The sequence below is a fragment of the Ranitomeya imitator genome, chromosome 1, assembly GCF_032444005.1.
Source record: "Ranitomeya imitator isolate aRanImi1 chromosome 1, aRanImi1.pri, whole genome shotgun sequence".
In the NCBI taxonomy this organism is placed as follows: Eukaryota; Metazoa; Chordata; class Amphibia; order Anura; family Dendrobatidae; genus Ranitomeya; species Ranitomeya imitator.
In genome coordinates this window covers 77,294,750-77,312,835 of record NC_091282.1, presented here as the reverse complement: position 1 = coordinate 77,312,835, position 18,086 = coordinate 77,294,750, and the positions used below count along the sequence as shown (strand labels likewise).

At 43.9% G+C, this 18,086-nt stretch overlaps 1 protein-coding gene across 2 annotated transcripts in view; it reads left to right on the top strand.

The window, feature by feature from the left end:
• LOC138662591 (granzyme A-like) overlaps window positions 1–18,086 on the top strand; it is a 57,609-nt gene that overhangs the window by 1,688 nt on the left and 37,835 nt on the right. The window contains exon 1 of one of the 2 annotated variants that reach the window (XM_069748406.1): window positions 11,494–11,556. The exons of the other annotated variant lie outside the window; for it this stretch is intronic. Coding sequence (XP_069604507.1) covers window positions 11,502–11,556 — 55 coding nt within the window. The 5' untranslated portion in view covers window positions 11,494–11,501. Of the gene's footprint in view, window positions 1–11,493; window positions 11,557–18,086 lie in introns of those variants that run through there. 2 annotated transcript variants of the gene reach the window in all.

The following is an 18,086-nucleotide window of genomic DNA, read 5'->3' as shown; positions in this document are numbered from 1 at the left end:
GAGTGATACTATGTCGCCTTCTTCATGTGGTGTAATGTAGAGGCTGGGAAAATTAAGTAATGTGTTCTACAAGCAGAACTCGAGATAACTGTGTTATTTCCTGCAGAGACGAGTCCTGGCTGGATGAAGTGATGGCGGTTTGTGCTGGATGAAAGATGAAGGACTTCACCTAGAGACGTCACTGGTGAGTCAGTGTTACCTATACACTGACACTATACACTGTATACTATATACAGAGGTCCTGTGTACAATGTCACCGGTGATCAATGTATTACCTGTACACAGACACTGCATACTAAGTACAGATCTCCTGTGTATAATGGCACTGATGGTGATAGTATTGTGGGGGTTTTTTTTATTACTGATCAGTATTGTAGTATTCAGTCATTGGTGGTAATATGCAGTCTGGTCATGGTGTAGCGGTATTTGTTCCTTGTATTTTATATTATTCGATCACTGTGGTGGTAATATGTGGTCTGGTCATAGTGCTGTGGTATTTGTTCCTTGTATGTAGTATTATAGGTCATTTTAAAAATTGAAAAATAAATAAAATTATACCTAAATTGTATTGCATATTTTAACAAATATTTAATAGGTTACAGCAGAGTAGGGCCCAGCCAAAAGTGTCTACCGTGTTATGGTGGCGGCTTAAAAAATCTTTTGGCCAAAACAAAAGCTGCCGGCTATATGTGTGATCTGGTGATGGGAACTGTCAATGTGTGATAGGTGAGAAGTGGAGATTTTCCAAGAGAGGTGGGACTGCGGACAGTTCGAGGGGTGGAGCCTGGAGGCGGGGCTGGGGTGGAGCCTGGGCGGAGTTTCAAGGGGGCCCCGAAAATTTTGCCAGTATGGGGCCCCGAAATTTCTAGTGGCAGCCCTGATAGCAGGAGCTGCCAGGGAGAAGCTGCTGCTGGGAGCGAGGTCCGGGGTGAGTATCTGCAGCCAGGAGCTGTGATTGCAGCCTGTACTTAGTATTACAGCACAGGCTGCAATCACTGCCGACCTGTTCAGAGCAGAGCAGGGAGATCGTCACACTGCTCTGCCCTGAACATGACTCAGCACTTCCTGGAAGAGGACTGAAGGTAAGTACAGAGTTTTTATTTTCTTATGCATCTACCACTGCTACCAGCCCTTATATACCACTGCTACCTGTCCCTATATACCACTGCTACCAGCCCCTATATACCACTGCTACCAGCCCTTATATACCACTGCTACCTGTCCCTATATACCACTGCTACCAGCCCTTATATACCACTGCTACCTGCCCCTATATACCACTGCTACCTGCTCCTATATACCACTGCTACCTGCTCCTATATACCACTGCTACCTGCCCCTATATACCACTGCTACCTGCTCCTATATACCACTGCTACCTGCCCCTATATACCACTGCTACCTGCCCCTATATACCACTGCTACCTGCTCCTATATACCACTGCTACCTGCTCCTATATACCACTGCTACCTGCCCCTATATACCACTGCTACCTGCCCTTATATACCACTGCTACCTGCCCCTATATACCACTGCTACCTGCTCCTATATACCACTGCTACCTGCTCCTATATACCACTGCTACCTGCCCCTATATACCACTGCTACCTGCTCCTATATACCACTGCTACCTGCTCCTATATACCACTGCTACCTGCCCCTATATACCACTGCTACCTGCCCCTATATACCACTGCTACCTGCTCCTATATACCACTGCTACCTGCCCCTATATACCACTGCTACCTGCCCCTATATACCACTGCTACCTGCTCCTATATACCACTGCTACCTGCCCCTATATACCACTGCTACCTGCTCCTATATACCACTGCTACCTGCCCCTATATACCACTGCTACCTGCTCCTATATACCACTGCTACCTGCACCTATATACCACTGCTACCTGCTCCTATATACCACTGCTACCTGCCCCTATATACCACTGCTACCTGCTCCTATATACCACTGCTACCTGCTCCTATATACCACTGCTACCTGTCCCTATATACCACTGTTACCAGCCCCTATATACCACTGCTACCAGCCCTTATATACCACTGCTACCTGTCCCTATATACCACTGCTACCAGCCCTTATATACCACTGCTACCTGCCCCTATATACCACTGCTACCTGCTCCTATATACCACTGCTCCTATATACCACTGCTACCTGCCCCTATATACCACTGCTACCTGCTCCTATATACCACTGCTACCTGCTCCTATATACCACTGCTACCTGCCCCTATATACCACTGCTACCTGCCCCTATATACCACTGCTACCTGCTCCTATATACCACTGCTACCTGCCCCTATATACCACTGCTACCTGCTCCTATATACCACTGCTACCTGCTCATATATACCACTGCTACCAGCCCTTATATACCACTGCTACCTGTCCCTATATACCACTGCTACCAGCCCTTATATACCACTGCTACCTGCCCCTATATACCACTGCTACCTGCTCCTATATACCACTGCTACCTGCTCCTATATACCACTGCTACCTGCCCCTATATACCACTGCTACCTGCTCCTATATACCACTGCTACCTGCTCCTATATACCACTGCTACCTGCCCCTATATACCACTGCTACCTGCTCCTATATACCACTGCTACCTGCTCCTATATACCACTGCTACCTGCCCCTATATACCACTGCTACCTGCCCCTATATACCACTGCTACCTGCTCCTATATACCACTGCTACCTGCTCCTATATACCACTGCTACCTGCCCCTATATACCACTGCTACCTGCCCCTATATACCACTGCTACCTGCTCCTATATACCACTGCTACCTGCCCCTATATACCACTGCTACCTGCTCCTATATACCACTGCTACCTGCTCCTATATACCACTGCTACCTGCCCCTATATACCACTGCTACCTGCCCCTATATACCACCGCTACCTGCCCCTATATACCACTGCTACCTGCCCCTATATACCACCGCTACCAGCCCCTGTATACCACCGCTACCTGCCTCTGTATACCACCGCTACCTGCCTCTGTATACCACCGCTACCTGCCTCTGTATACCACCGCTACCTGCCTCTGTATACCACCGCTACCTGCCTCTGCATACCACCGCTACCTGCCTCTGCATACCACCGCTACCTGCCTCTGTATACCACCGCTACCTGCCTCTATATACCACCGCTACCTGCCTCTGTATACCACCGCTACCTGCCTCTGTATACCACCTACCACTGCTGCCTGCCTCTATATACCATCTACTACTGCTGCCTGCCTCTGTATACCACCGCTACCTGCCTCTGTATACCACCTAACAGTGCTGCCTGCCTCTATATACCATCTACCACTGCTGCCTGCCTCTGTATAGCACCGCTACCTGCCTCTGTATAGCACCGCTACCTGCCTCTGTATACCACCTACCACTGCTGCCTGCCTCTATATACCATCTACCACTGCTGCCTGCCTCTATATACCATCTACCACTGCTGCCTGCCTCTATATACCATCTACCACTGCTGCCTGCCTCTATATACCATCTACCACTGCTGCCTGTCTCTATATACCATCTACCACTGCTGCCTGCCTCTATATACCATCTACCACTGCTGCCTGTCTCTATATACCATCTACCACTGCTGCCTGCCTCTATATACCATCTACCACTGCTACCTCTGTCCTGTGTAGCTAATCTAGTCTTGTGTAGCTAATCCTGTCCTGTGTACAGTATCACACAAGATAGGATTAGATACACGGCGTAGCACAGTATCACACAGGACAGGATTAGATACACGGCTCAGCAGTCAGTATCTAATCCTCTCCTATGCACTCCTCTCCCCCCTGCGTGTCTTTCCCCATTGTGGTTTATTATTTTTGTTGTGGGAGATGAGGGAGTCAAGGATTATGCGTTCGGTATGGTATAAAAAAGATTAATAAAGGACTTTATTCTGGCCAATTCTTTATTTACAATACATGTGAGATCTATGTGGCGGCATTATGGGTGATCTATATGGCGGTATTATGTGAGAAGCATATGGTGGTATGTGAGAACACTGGCGGTATTATGTGTGATCTATATGGCGGTATGTGAGAACACTGGCGGTATTATGTGTGATCTATATGGCGGTATGTGAGAACACTGGCGGTATTATGTGTGATCTATATGGCGGTATGTGACAACACTGGCGGTATTATGTGTGATCCATATGGCGGTATGTGAGAACACTGGCGGTATTATGTGTGATCTATATGGCGGTATGTGAGAACACTGGCGGTATTATGTGTGATCTATATGGCGGTATGTGAGAACACTGGCGGTATTATGTGTGATCTATATGGCGGTATGTGAGAACACTGGCGGTATTATGTGTGATCTATATGGCGGTATGTGAGAACACTGGCGGTATTATGTGTGATCTATATGGCGGTATGTGAGAACACTGGCGGTATTATGTGTGATCTATATGGCGGTATGTGAGAACACTAGCGGTATTATGTGTGATCTATATTGCGGTATGTGAGAACACTGGCGGTATTATGTGTGATCTATATGGCGGTATGTGAGAACACTGGCGGTATTATGTGTGATCTATATGGTGGTATTATGTGAGAACTGTATGACAGTATTGTGTGATCTATTTGATAGTATTGTGTGTGATCTATATGGCGGTATTATGTGAGAACACTATGGCAGTATTATCTTCAGAAAGCGGACCCATTCTATGGTGGTTCTGGCTGAGCACCTGCACGCGGGTCTGGGGTAATAGAGGGGGCAGCATGACCTCCAGTTAGGTGCAGTCAGGGGAAGGCTGGTGAGGCGGCTGAAGAGAGGGGTCTCATTTTTATCGTTACTATATGGCTACATTTCCTTCCCAGCGTCACCCCGTACTTCGCCTGTCACCTCGCTTTCACACATTGCTAGGACAGGATGGAGAAGACAGGATCTGAGGAGGGGAATGGGGTCTGTATGCAAAGTCTGGATCAGACCAGGCCATCAATCCGCAGAAATGTTTCCTGGATTTCTGTGGAGCAGACGGTCCATCCATGTGTATAAAAGACAGCGCTCTATGTACAATCCCTGGCTGCTCCGCACACCAAACAGGGGCCCCCCCATAGACCTGCACACTGCTCTCCTGAAATACTCTGTGCTGCTGTCACCCTGCTTCCTCCACCACATATCTCCCAGAATCCTTGCTGCCTGCCATCCTCGGTGACTGTCTACTTGTCAGTATAAGGCTGCCTTCACACTATCATTATTTGGTCAGTATTTTACATCAGTATTTATAAGCCAAAACCAGGAGTGGGTGATAAATGCAGAAATGGTGACGTGTTTCTATTATACTTTTCCTCTATGTGTTCCACTCCTGGTTTTGGCTTACAAATACTGAGGTAAAATACTGACCAAATACTGATAGTGTGACGGCAGCCATACTCTGCAGTCACCAACAAAATGGCTGCTCACTGGGTTCCTGAATATCATCCTCTCTAATCCCTTAGCAAACACCCAGAAGGGGAGGAGAGGAGACATCACACACATCAGCAGACTCCGCCCATAATTACTGCAGTGCAGTAATGTGAGCTAGTTGTACACTAGGTTTTTCTGAAATTTCAGCAGCTGCTCCCCCTAGTGTTGAAAAGTGGAAATTCCAAAACTTTTCAAATAATTTTTCATATTTTACTAAATTATAAACAAATGATAATATTTTTTAAGAAAATGTAATCATTAATTCTTTACATTTTTACAATTTCTGAAAAAAATTTTTTTTTGATGGCACCTTCCCTTTAACTCCTGACCTGTTTACGGAGAGACTACCTTGTCTCCTGTGCTGTTTTCTACACTATTTTGTTTGATCTTTCTGGTTTAGTTTGTCTTATGGATTTTCTTACAGTAATGCTGCATGCTAATGATGTTAATGATGATGGATATAATGGTGGCTGTATGTCCCAAGTAAAACAATTCTCCCCCAATGTCTGAGTGCCGATGACTCTGCTGAAGGCTGAAATCTGCAACAAGAATTGAGTCTTCTGATGCGTTCAAAAAACCCTTGAAAATGGGTGGACATATTTTAAGAAAGGACCTGATAGTGTCTTAGCTCCTTGGGATTGTCATGCATAATTCACTGTGCACCAGCCATACCATTATACATTAACCCCTCTGTGACCTTAGACGTACTATCCCGTCGAGGTGCCCTGGGCTTATCTGACCCTGGACGGGATAGTACGTCATAGCCGATCGGCCGCGCTCACGGGGGGAGCGCGGCCGATCGCGGCCGGGTGTCAGCTGCTTATCGCAGCTGACATCCGGCACTATGTGCCAGGAGCGGTCACGGACCGCCCCCGGCACATTAACCCCTGGCACACCGCGATCAAAGATGATCGCGATGTGCCGGCGGTGCAGGGAAGCACCGCGCAGGGAGGGGGCTCCCTGCGGGCTTCCCTGAGACCCCCGGAGCAACGCGATGTGATCGCGTTGCTGCGAGGGTCTCACCTCCCTCCCTGCTCCCTCCAGCCCCGGATCCAAGATGGCCGCGGATCCGGGTCCTGCAGGGAGGGAGGTGGCTTCACAGAGCCTGCTCAGAGCAGGCACTGTGAAGCCTGCAGCGCTGCATGTCAGATCAGTGATCTGACAGAGTGCTGTGCAAACTGTCAGATCACTGATCTGTGATGTCCCCCCCTGGGACAAAGTAAAAAAAAAATTTTCCAAATGTGTAAAAAAAATAAAAAAAAATATTCCAAAATAATGAAAAAAAAAAAAAAATATTATTCCCATAAATACATTTCTTCATCTAAATAAAAAAAAAAACAATAAAAGTACACATATTTAGTATCGCCGCGTCCGTAACGACCCGACCTATAAAACTGTCCCACTAGTTAACCCCTTCAGTAAACACCGTAAGAAAAAAAAAATAAAAAACGAGGCAAAAAACAACGCTTTATTATCATACCGCCGAACAAAAAGTGGAATAACACGCGATCAAAAGGACAGATATAAATAACCATGGTACCGCTGAAAGCGTCATATTGTCCCGCAAAAAAAGAGCCGCCATACAGCATCATCAGCAAAAAAATAAAAAAGTTATAGTCCTGAGAATAAAGCGATGCAAAAATAATTATTTTTTCTGTAAAATAGTTTTTATCGTATAAAAGCGCCAAACCATAAAAAAATGATATAAATGAGGTATCGCTGTAATCGTACTGACCCGAAGAATAAAACTGATTTATCAATTTTACCAAACGCGGAACGGTATAAACGCCTCCCCCAATAGAAATTCATGAATAGCTGGCTTTTGGTCATTCTTCCTCACAAAAATCGGAATAAAAAGCGATCAAAAAATGTCACGTGCCCAAAAATGTTTTCAATAAAAACGTCAACTCGTCCCGCAAGAAACAAGACCTCACATGACTCTGTGGACCAAAATATGGAAAAATTATAGCTCTCAAAATGTGGTATTGCAAAAAATATTTTTTGCAATAAAAAGGGTCTTTCAGTGTGTGACGGCTGCCAATCATAAAAATCCGCTAAAAAACTCGCTATAAAAGTAAATCAAACCCCCCTTCATCACCCCCTTAGTTAGGGAAAAATTAAAAAAAATGTATTTATTTCCATTTTCCCATTAGGGCTAGGGTTAGGGCTAGGGTTAGGGCTAGGGCTAGGGTTAGGGCTAGGGTTAGGGCTAGGGTTAGGGCTAGGGTTAGGGCTAGGGCTAGGGTTAGGGTTAGGGCTAGGGTTAGGGCTAGGGTTAGGGCTAGGGCTAGGGTTAGGGCTAGGGTTAGGGCTAGGGTTAGGGTTAGGGCTAGGGTTAGGGCTAGGGTTAGGGCTAGGGTTAGGGTTAGGGCTAGGGTTAGGGCTAGGGTTAGGGCTAGGGTTAGGGTTAGGGTTGGGGCTACAGTTAGGGTTGGGGCTAAAGTTAGGGTTAGGGTTTAGATTACATTTACAGTTGGGAATAGGGTTGGGATTAGGGTTAGGGGTGTGTCAGGGTTAGAGGTGTGGTTAGGGTTACCGTTGGAATTAGGGTTAGGGGTGTGTTTAGATTAGGGTTTCAGTTATAATTGGGGGGTTTCCACTGTTTCGGCACATCAGGGGCTCTCCAAACACGATATGGCGTCCGATCTCAATTCCAGCCAATTCTGCGTTGAAAAAGTAAAACAGTGCTCCTTCCCTTCCGAGCTCTCCTGTGTGCCCAAACAGGGGTTTACCCCAACATATGGGGTATCAGCGTACTCAGGACAAATTGGACAACAACTTTTGTGGACCAATTTCTCCTGTTACCCTTGGGAAAATACAAAACTGGGGGCTAAAAAATAATTTTTGTGGGAAAACAAAAAGATTTTTTATTTTCACGGCTCTGCGTTATAAACTGTAGTGAAACACTTGGGGGTTCAAAGTTCTCACAACACATCTAGATAAGTTCATTGAGGGGTCTAGTTTCCAATATGGGGTCACTTGTGGGGGGTTTCTACTGTTTAGGTACATTAGGGGCTCTGCAAACGCAATGTGACGCCTGCAGACCAATCCATCTAAGTCTGCATTCCAAATGATGCTCCTTCCCTTCCGAGCCCTCCCATGCGCCCAAACGGTGGTTCCCCCCCACATATCGGGTATCAGCGTACTCAGGACAAATTGGACAACAACATTTAGGGTCCAATTTCTCCTGCTAACCTTGGAAAAATACAAAACTGGGGGCTAAAATATAATTTTTGTGGAAAAAAAAATATTTTTTATTTGCATGGCTCTGCGTTATAAACTGTAGTGAAATACTTGGGGGTTCAAAGCTCTCACAACACATCAAGATGAGTTCCTTAGGGGGTCTACTTTCCAAAATGGTGTCACTTGTGGGGGGTTTCTACTGTTTAGGTACATTAGGGGCTCTGCAAACGCAATGTGACGCCTGCAGACCATTCCATCTAAGTCTGCATTCCAAATGGCGCTCCTTCCCTTCCGAGCCCTCCCATGCGCCCAAACGGTGGTTCCCCCCACATATGGGGTATCAGCGTACTCAGGACAAATTGGACAACAACTTTTGGGGTCCAATTTCTCCTGTTACCCTAGGGAAAATACAAAACTGGGGGCTAAAAAATAATTTTTGTGGGAAAAAAATTTTGTTTTATTTTTATGGCTCTGCATTATAAACTTCTGTGAAGCCCTTGGTGGGTCAAAGTGCTCACCACACATCCAGATAAGTTCCTTAGGGGGTCTACTTTCCAAAATGGTGTCACTTGTGGGGGGTTTCAATGTTTAGGCACATCAGTGGCTCTCCAAACGCAACATGGCGTCCCATCTCAATTCCTGTCAATTTTGCATTGAAAAGTCAAACGGCGCTCCTTCCCTTCCGAGCTCTCCCATGCGCCCAAACAGTGGTTTACCCCCACATATGGGGTATCAGCGTACTCAGGACAAATTGTACAACAACTTTTGAGGTCCAATTTCTTCTCTTACCCTTGGAAAAATAAAAAATTGGGGGCAAAAATATAATTTTTGTGAAAAAATATGATTTTTTATTTTTACGGTTCTGCATTATAAACTTCTGTGAAGCACTTGGTGGGTCAAAGTGCTCACCACACCTCTAGATAAGTTCCTTAGGGGGTCTTCTTTCCAAAATGGTGTCACTTGTGGGGGGTTTCAATGTTTAGGCACATCAGTGGCTCTCCAAACGCAACATGGCGTCCCATCTCAATTTCTGTCAATTTTGCATTGAAAAGTCAAACTGCGCTCCTTCCCTTCCGAGCTCTCCCATGCGCCCAAACAGTGGTTTACTGCCACATATGGGGTATCAGCGTACTCAGGACAAATTGGACAACAACTTTTGAGGTCCAATTTCTTCTCTTACCCTTGGAAAAATAAAAAATTGGGGGCAAAAATATAATTTTTGTGAAAAAATATGATTTTTTATTTTTACGGTTCTGCATTATAAACTTCTGTGAAGCACTTGGTGGGTCAAAGTGCTCACCACACCTCTAGATAAGTTCCTTAGGGGGTCTACTTTCCAAAATGGTGTCACTTGTGGGGGGTTTCAATGTTTAGGCACATCAGTGGCTCTCCAAACGCAACATGGCGTCCCATCTAAATTTCTGTCAATTTTGCATTGAAAAGTCAAACTGCGCTCCTTCCCTTCCGAGCTCTCCCATGCGCCCAAACAGTGGTTTACTGCCACATATGGGGTATCAGCGTACTCAGGACAAATTGGACAACAACTTTTGAGGTCCAATTTCTTCTCTTACCCTTGGAAAAATAAAAAATTGGGGGCAAAAATATAATTTTTGTGAAAAAATATGATTTTTTATTTTTACGGTTCTGCATTATAAACTTCTGTGAAGCACTTGGTGGGTCAAAGTGCTCACCACACATCCAGATAAGTTCCTTAGGGGGTCTACTTTCCAAAATGGTGTCACTTGTGGGGGGTTTCAATGTTTAGGCACATCAGTGGCTCTCCAAACGCAACATGGCGTCCCATCTCAATTCCTGTCAATTTTGCATTGAAAAGTCAAATAGCGCTCCTTCCCTTCCGAGCTCTCCCATGCGCCCAAACAGTGGTTTACTGCCAGATATGGGGTATCAGCGTACTCAGGACAAATTGGACAACAACTTTTTGGGTCCAATTTCTCCTGTTACCCTTGGTAAAATAAAACAAATTGGAGCTGAAGTAAATTTTTTGGGTAAAAAAGTTAAATGTTCATTTTTATTTAAACATTCCAAAAATTCCTATTAAACACCTGAAGGGTTAATAAACTTCTTGAATGTGGTTTTGAGCACCTTGAGGGGTGCAGTTTTTAGAATGGTGTCACACTTGGGCATTTTCTATCACATAGACCCCTCAAAATGACTTCAAATGAGACGTGGTCCCTAAAAAAAAATGGTGTTGTAAAAATGAGAAATTGCTGGTCAACTTTTAACCCTTATAACTCCCTAACAAAAAAAAAAATTGGTTCCAAAATTATGCTGATGTAAAGGAGACATGTGGGAAATGTTACTTATTAAGTATTTTGTGTGACATATCTCTGTGATTTAATTGCATAAAAATTCAAAGTTTGAAAATTGCGAAATTTTCAAAATTTTCGCCAAATTTCCGTTTTTTTCACAAATAAACGCAGGTACTATCAAAGAAATTTTACCACTATCATGAAGTACAATATGTCACGAGAAAACAATGTCAGAATCACCAGGATCCGTTGAAGCGTTTCGGAGTTATAACCTCATAAAGGGATAGTGGTCAGAATTGTAAAAATTGGCCTGGTCATTGACGTGCAAACCACCCTTGGGGGTAAAGGGGTTAATGAACTTTTAAAGTCATACAAAAAAGAGCTATACTGTAGTCTGGAAGTCTAAAAATTAAAAGGAAAGTGTCCAAAACAAACCGTCTTGTGCTGTTGAAATCACATTGCTATCGAGAGGAGTTTCCATTTCTTGCTAAATCAGTGCATCTGCGGTAGATTGTTAGATACCGGTTTCCAGAACTTAGAGTATTTAAGATGTACAGTCTGAGGCATCCACATACTGTAAGAGTCATGAAAACTTTCCAGATCCTGCTGCTCTCCGCAGCTTGTCTGCTTATCTCTGAAGGTAAGAACATTTCTACATCGGCAGTATTCAGACATGATTTTTCAATTAGGAACCGCCTATCATAAAGGGCAAACCGGTTAGTAGTGAAATTCGTCATATGAGCAACAAGAAGACATCCTGTACATCTGCAGCTATCAGCAAATCAATACATGATTCTGCTATCATGGTGTCACCATGGAAGCCAATGTCAAAGACATTCTGATAAACAACTAAAGAAAATGGAGGGGATGTGCGTTTGGTTTGGATAATATTTAACCTCTCAAGGATGGGGCGATTTTTAGTTTTTGCGCTTCCGTTTTTTCCTCCCTTTATTCCAAGAGCCATAACTTTTCGTTATATTTATCTTGTCATTGCCGTGTGAGGTCTTATTTTTTTTTGCAGGACGAATTGGACTCTTGAATGACACTATCCGCTTTATCATGTGATGTACTGAAAAGCAGGAAAAAAAATTCCAAGTGAGGCGAAGTTTCAAAAAAAGCGCAATAGTTTTGCTTTTGTTTGTTTTTATTTACACCATTGATTGTGCCTTAAAAATGGCCTGGCAATATGATTCTCCACATCAGTATGGCTAGGGAGATTACAGACATGCATAATTTTTGTGTTATTTAAATGATGAAAAAAATTTTGAGAATTTTTTGAGCTCCGAGACGCCGATTTTATTGATATTATTCTGGGTTAGATATGATATTTTGATCGCCTCTTATTACATTTTTTTGTGTTGTTGAAAAAAACTGCAATTCTGGTGTTTTGATTTTTTTTATATCATTATGCTGTTTACCGATCAGATTAATTTATTTTATATTTTGATGGATCTGACTTTTACAAATCTAGCAAAATCAAACGTGATTTTAGGACCAATATGTCTTCTATTATAAAGACAGTCTTTAATTTGTTTATGTTTTTTTAAAATGAATTTGGTATCAATGATCTATGAAGCATTTAGAATTTTTCTAAATTGATATTCACTCTCTGTATGGCATCCAAAGGTCGGGATTTTTATTGGTAAGACATGAAGAATTATCATTCAATGGGGTGGTCTCATCTTATACAGTATATTTATGGCATATTGATAGAATATTCCATAAATGTCTCACAGAGGCAGGTCCCACCTCTAGAACCTACATCCATCTTGATAATGGGGACACGTTATACACCATTATTAATAGAGAGGCACACATCTCTCTCTACAATCATTTTTAAGAACGCTCCAAAAGTTGGAGGATAATGACATTTACAAAAATAAGAAGTATAAAATCCTTGAATATGAAACTATGAAGTTGGCTATAATAAAACAAAATCTTCTTTATCAACCATACACAGTGGAAGTTTGGGCACCCCTGGTCAAAATTACTGTTATTGTGAACAATTAAGCAAGCAGAAGATGAAATGATCTCTAAAAAGCTTAAAGTTAAAGATGACACATTTTGTTTGTATTTTAGGGAAAAAAATATATATATATACTAGATGGCAGCCCGATTCTAAAGAATCGGGAGTCTAGAATCCATATATACTTTATTTATTCAAATGTAAGAATAATACAATTAATAAATAATAGTAAGAAAGAACAAAAATAATAGGCAGTATATGGAGAAAACACCAAACAAAAGTTCAAAATTGGTGTGAAAATGTCACTGAACCACTTCACAACTAAATATATATAGTTTTGGTAAATGGTATTATCATTTTTTTGACGAAATTCGGCAGGAGCTTGAAGAGCAACGTCACTGGGCCCGCCTCCACGCAGTAGAAACGTGCTGTGAGGTAAAAATTCAAAAATCACACCAAAATGGCGGGCGGAGTGTGTCACAGTACGGCACGTTTCTGATTGGTCGCTCGCAGCAGGCGGCAACCAATCAGACACTGGACACTGTTGACGTCACTTAGCTCCGGACATTAGCTCCGGACATTATCTCCGCACATTAGCTCCGGACATTAGCTCCGGACATTAGCTCCGGACAAAGCCACGGAAGTTGGCACAAATTGCAGGAAGTAGTATTCTAGGCAATTAATCTCCGGACATTAGCTCTGGACATTAGCTCCGGACATTAGCTCCGGACATTAGCTCCGGACATTAGCTCCGGACAAAGCCACAGAAGTTGGCACAAATTGCAGGAAGTAGTATTCTAGGCAATTAATCTCCGGACATTAGCTCCGGACATTATCTCCGCACATTAGCTCCGGACATTAGCTCCGGACATTAGCTCCGGACATTAGCTCCGGACAAAGCCACGGAAGTTGGCACAAATTGCAGGAAGTAGTATTCTAGGCAATTATATATTAGATAATTGTCTAAGGTCCACTTCCGTCTGTTTGTCTGTCTGTTTGTTTGTAGCGGAAATCCCGCGTCCCTGATTGGTCGTGGCCGGTGGGCGCGACCAATCAGCGACAGGCACAGTCCGGCCGTGAATTGGCCCCCCATTCTCCCTTCCAGTTGGCGCCCACATAGTGTTTTAGCAGTCCGTTAAACAGACAGTGTTACACTGCGGCATAACGCGGTGTAACGCAGTCCGTTAACGCTGCCATTAACCCTGTAAGTGTGACCAACTTTTTACTATTGATGCTGCCGATGCAGCATCAATAGTAAAACATATAATGTTAAAAATAATAATAAAATATAAAATCATTATATTCTCGCCGTCCGCGCCAGCCTTTCCTGCTCCTCGCGACGCTCTGGTCCCAAGAATGCATTGCAGCAATGACCGGAGATGACGTAGCGGTCTCACGAGACCTCTACATGATCACGGGTTATTGCCGCAAGGCATTACTGGGAACGGAGCATCGCGAGGAGCATCGCTAAAGGCCTGGGCTGGATCCGCCAGAAGGTGAGTATATGACTATTTTTTATTTTAATCCTTTTTTTTAAGAGGGATATGGTGCCCACATTACTACAGTATATACTACGTGAGTTGTGTTATATACTACGTGGGTTGTGTTATATACTACGTGGGCTGTGTTATATACTACATGGGCTGTCTTACATACTGCGTGGGCTGTGTTATATACTGTGTGGGCTGTGTTATATACTGCGTGGGCTGTGTTATATACTACATCGCTGTGCTCTACACTGCGTGGGCTGTGCTATATGCTACATGGCAGTGCAATATACTACGTGGCTGTGCTATATACTATGTGGCTGTGTTATACACTACGTGGGCTGTACTATATACTACGTGGGCTGTACTATATACTGTACTATATACTACGTGGGCTGTTATATACTGCGTGGGCTGTGCTATATACTAAGTGGCTTGTGCTATATACTACATGGGCTGTGTTATATACTGCGTGGGCTGTGCTATATACTATGTGGCTCTGCAATATACTATGTGGCTGTGCTATATACTACGTGGCTGTTATATACTACGTAGCTGTGCTATATACTACGTGGCTGTGCAATATACTACGTGGCTGTGTTATATACTGCGTGGACTGTGCTATATACTATGTGCCTGTGCTATATACTACGTGGCTGTGCTATATACTACGTGGCTGCTATATACTACGTGGTTGTGCTATATACTATGTGGCTGTGTTATATACTATGTAGCTGTGCTATATACTATGTGCTCGTGCTATACACTATGTGGCTGTGCTATATACTACATGGGCTGTTTTATATGCTATGTGGGCTGTGAGACTCTTTCGCCTGGGGCCCTTAAAAACCTGCAGCTGGCCCTGGCTTCACTGATTGGTAGCAGCCAGCCGCGAACAATCAGCGATAGGCGCAGTCTGGCCGCGAATTGATGTAGGATTTGAATCACGCTTCGCTAATTGGACGCGCCCGGCCGGCCGAATCCTGTGTATTCATTGCATTATTCTGAATTCTTCATAAATAAACTACATACATATTCTTGAATACCCGATGCTTTAGAACCGGGCCACCATCTAGTATATATATATTTATCTTTTACATTTTAAAAAATTACATAAAGGAAAATGGGCTGATTCAAATGTTTGGGCACCCCACATGGTTAGTACCTAGTAGCACCCTTTTTGCAAGTGTCACATCTTGTAAACGCTTTTTTGTAGCCAGCCAAGAGTCTTTTAACTCTTGTTTGGGAGATCAGCCATTCTTCCTTGGAGAATTCTTTCAGTTCTGTGAAATTTCTGGGTCATCTTGCATGCACTGCTATTTTGAGGTCTAGCCACAGATTTTCAATGATATTCTTATCAAGGGACTGTGAGGGTCTTTTGCGGATTTTGTCGTGTGTTTAGGATCATTATTCATTTGTAGAAACCATACTATTTTCCACTTCAGGTAGCATTTTCTGGTAGTATTTTCATCTATTGGTTTGCATCAAGAATTTGTTGAAATTTCATTGAAATTTACCCGTGAAATGCTCTTCATGCCATTGGCTGAAGCACAACCCCAAAGCAGGATTGAACTATCCCCCATGCTTAATGCTTGGTGAGATGTTCTTTTCCTGAAATTCTGTGTCTTTCTTTCTCCATATATACCTTTGATCATTATGGCCAAACAGTTCTGCTTTAACCTCATTGGTCCGCAGGACCTGTTTCCAAAATTCATGACTTGTTGACACTGAATTTTATGGTGAGGATGCAAGAGAGATTTTCTTCTGATGACTTTTCCATGAAGGCCATATTTGTGCTGGTGTCTCTGAACAGTAGAACAATGTACCACAACTCCAGAGTCTGCTAATGTTTCTGAAGCTCTTTTGCAGTCAAGGGGGTTCTGATTTGCCTCTCTAGCAATCCTACAAGCAGCTCTCATTGAAATTTTGCTTGATCTTCCGGCGACAACCGTGGCACACGCTGCAAACACGTTTCCTGCAGCGGTGCTCCAGGTGCGCAGAACGTCTGTGGAGAAAATCTAATCTACCCGAAGATTTCATCCATTATAAGTTCATGCTAAAAACATACAATTCTGCCCTTCACCTCTCCAAACAAACCTATTTCAACACCCTCATCACCTCCCTGTCCAATAACCCTAAACGTCTCTTTGACACGTTCCAGTCCCTACTCAACCCAAGAGAGCAGGCCCCAACCACGGATCTCTGTGCTGACGATCTGGCCAATTACATCAAAGAAAAAATTGACCACATTCGACAGGAAATCATCTCCCAATCTCTTCATACCATGCACTGTCCTCCCTCCCCCACTGCATCTAGTTCACTCTCTGACTTTGAACCAGTTACAGAAGAAGTAAGCAGGCTCCTTGCATCTTCTCGCCCGACAACTTGCACCAGTGACCCCATTCCATCACATCTCCTCCAGTCCCTTTCCCCGGCTGCCACCTCTCACCTAACAAAAATATTTAACCTTTCCCTCACTTCCGGTATTTTTCCCTCCTCATTTAAGCATGCCATCATACATCCATTACTTAAAAAACCATCCCTCGATCAAAACTGTGCCGCTAATTATAGACCTGTCTCTAATCTTCCCTTCATCTCTAAACTCCTCGAACGCCTGGTCCACTCCTGTCTTACCCGCTCTCAGATAACTCTCTTCTCGACCCTCTTCAATCTGGTTTCCGCTCTTTACACTCTACTGAAACTGCCCTCACTAAAGTCTCTAATGACCTACTAACAGCTAAATCTAATGGTCACTACTCCATGCTAATTCTCTTGGATCTCTCTGCAGCATTCGATACTGTGGATCATCAGCTCCTCCTCACTATGCTCCGCTCCATCGGCCTCAAGGACACCGTTCTATCTTGGTTCTCCTCCTATCTCTGACCGATCCTTCACTGTATGTTTTGCTGGTTCCTCCTCCTCTCACCTTCCCCTTACTGTTTGGGTTCCTCAAGGATCAGTCCTAGGCCCCCTCCTCTTCTCGTTGTATACTGCCCCTATTGGACAAACAATCAGTAGATTTGGTTTCCAGTACCATCTCTATGCTGACGACACCCAATTATACACTTCTTCTCCTGTTATCACGCCGACCTTTTTAGAAAACACCAGTGATTGTCTTACCGCTGTCTCTAACATCATGTCCTCCCTCTATCTGAAACTAAACCTGTCAAAAACTGAACTCGTGTTCTCTCCCTCTACTAACCTACCTTTGCCTGACATTGCTATTTCCGTGTGCGGTTCCACCATTACTCCAAAGCAACATGCCCGCTGCCTTGGGGTCATCCTTGATTCCGACCTTTCATTCACCCCCACATCCGATCACTGGCTCGCTCTTCTTATCTGCATCTCAAAAACATTTCTAGAATTCGCCCTTTTCTTACTTTCGACTCTGCAAAAACTCTTACTGTCTCACTTATTCATTCTCGTCTGGACTATTGTAACTCTCTACTAATCGGCCTTCCTCTTACCAAACTCTCCCCGCTCCAATCTGTCCTGAATGCTGCTGCCAGGATCATATTCCTCACCAACCGTTACACTGATGCCTCTACCTTGTGCCAGTCATTACACTGGCTACCCATCCACTCCAGAATCCAGTACAAAACTATTACCCTCATCCACAAAGCACTCCATGGCTCAGCACCACCCTACATCTCCTCTCTGGTCTCAGTCTACCACCCTACCCGTGCCCTCCGCTCCGCTAATGACCTCAGGTTAGCA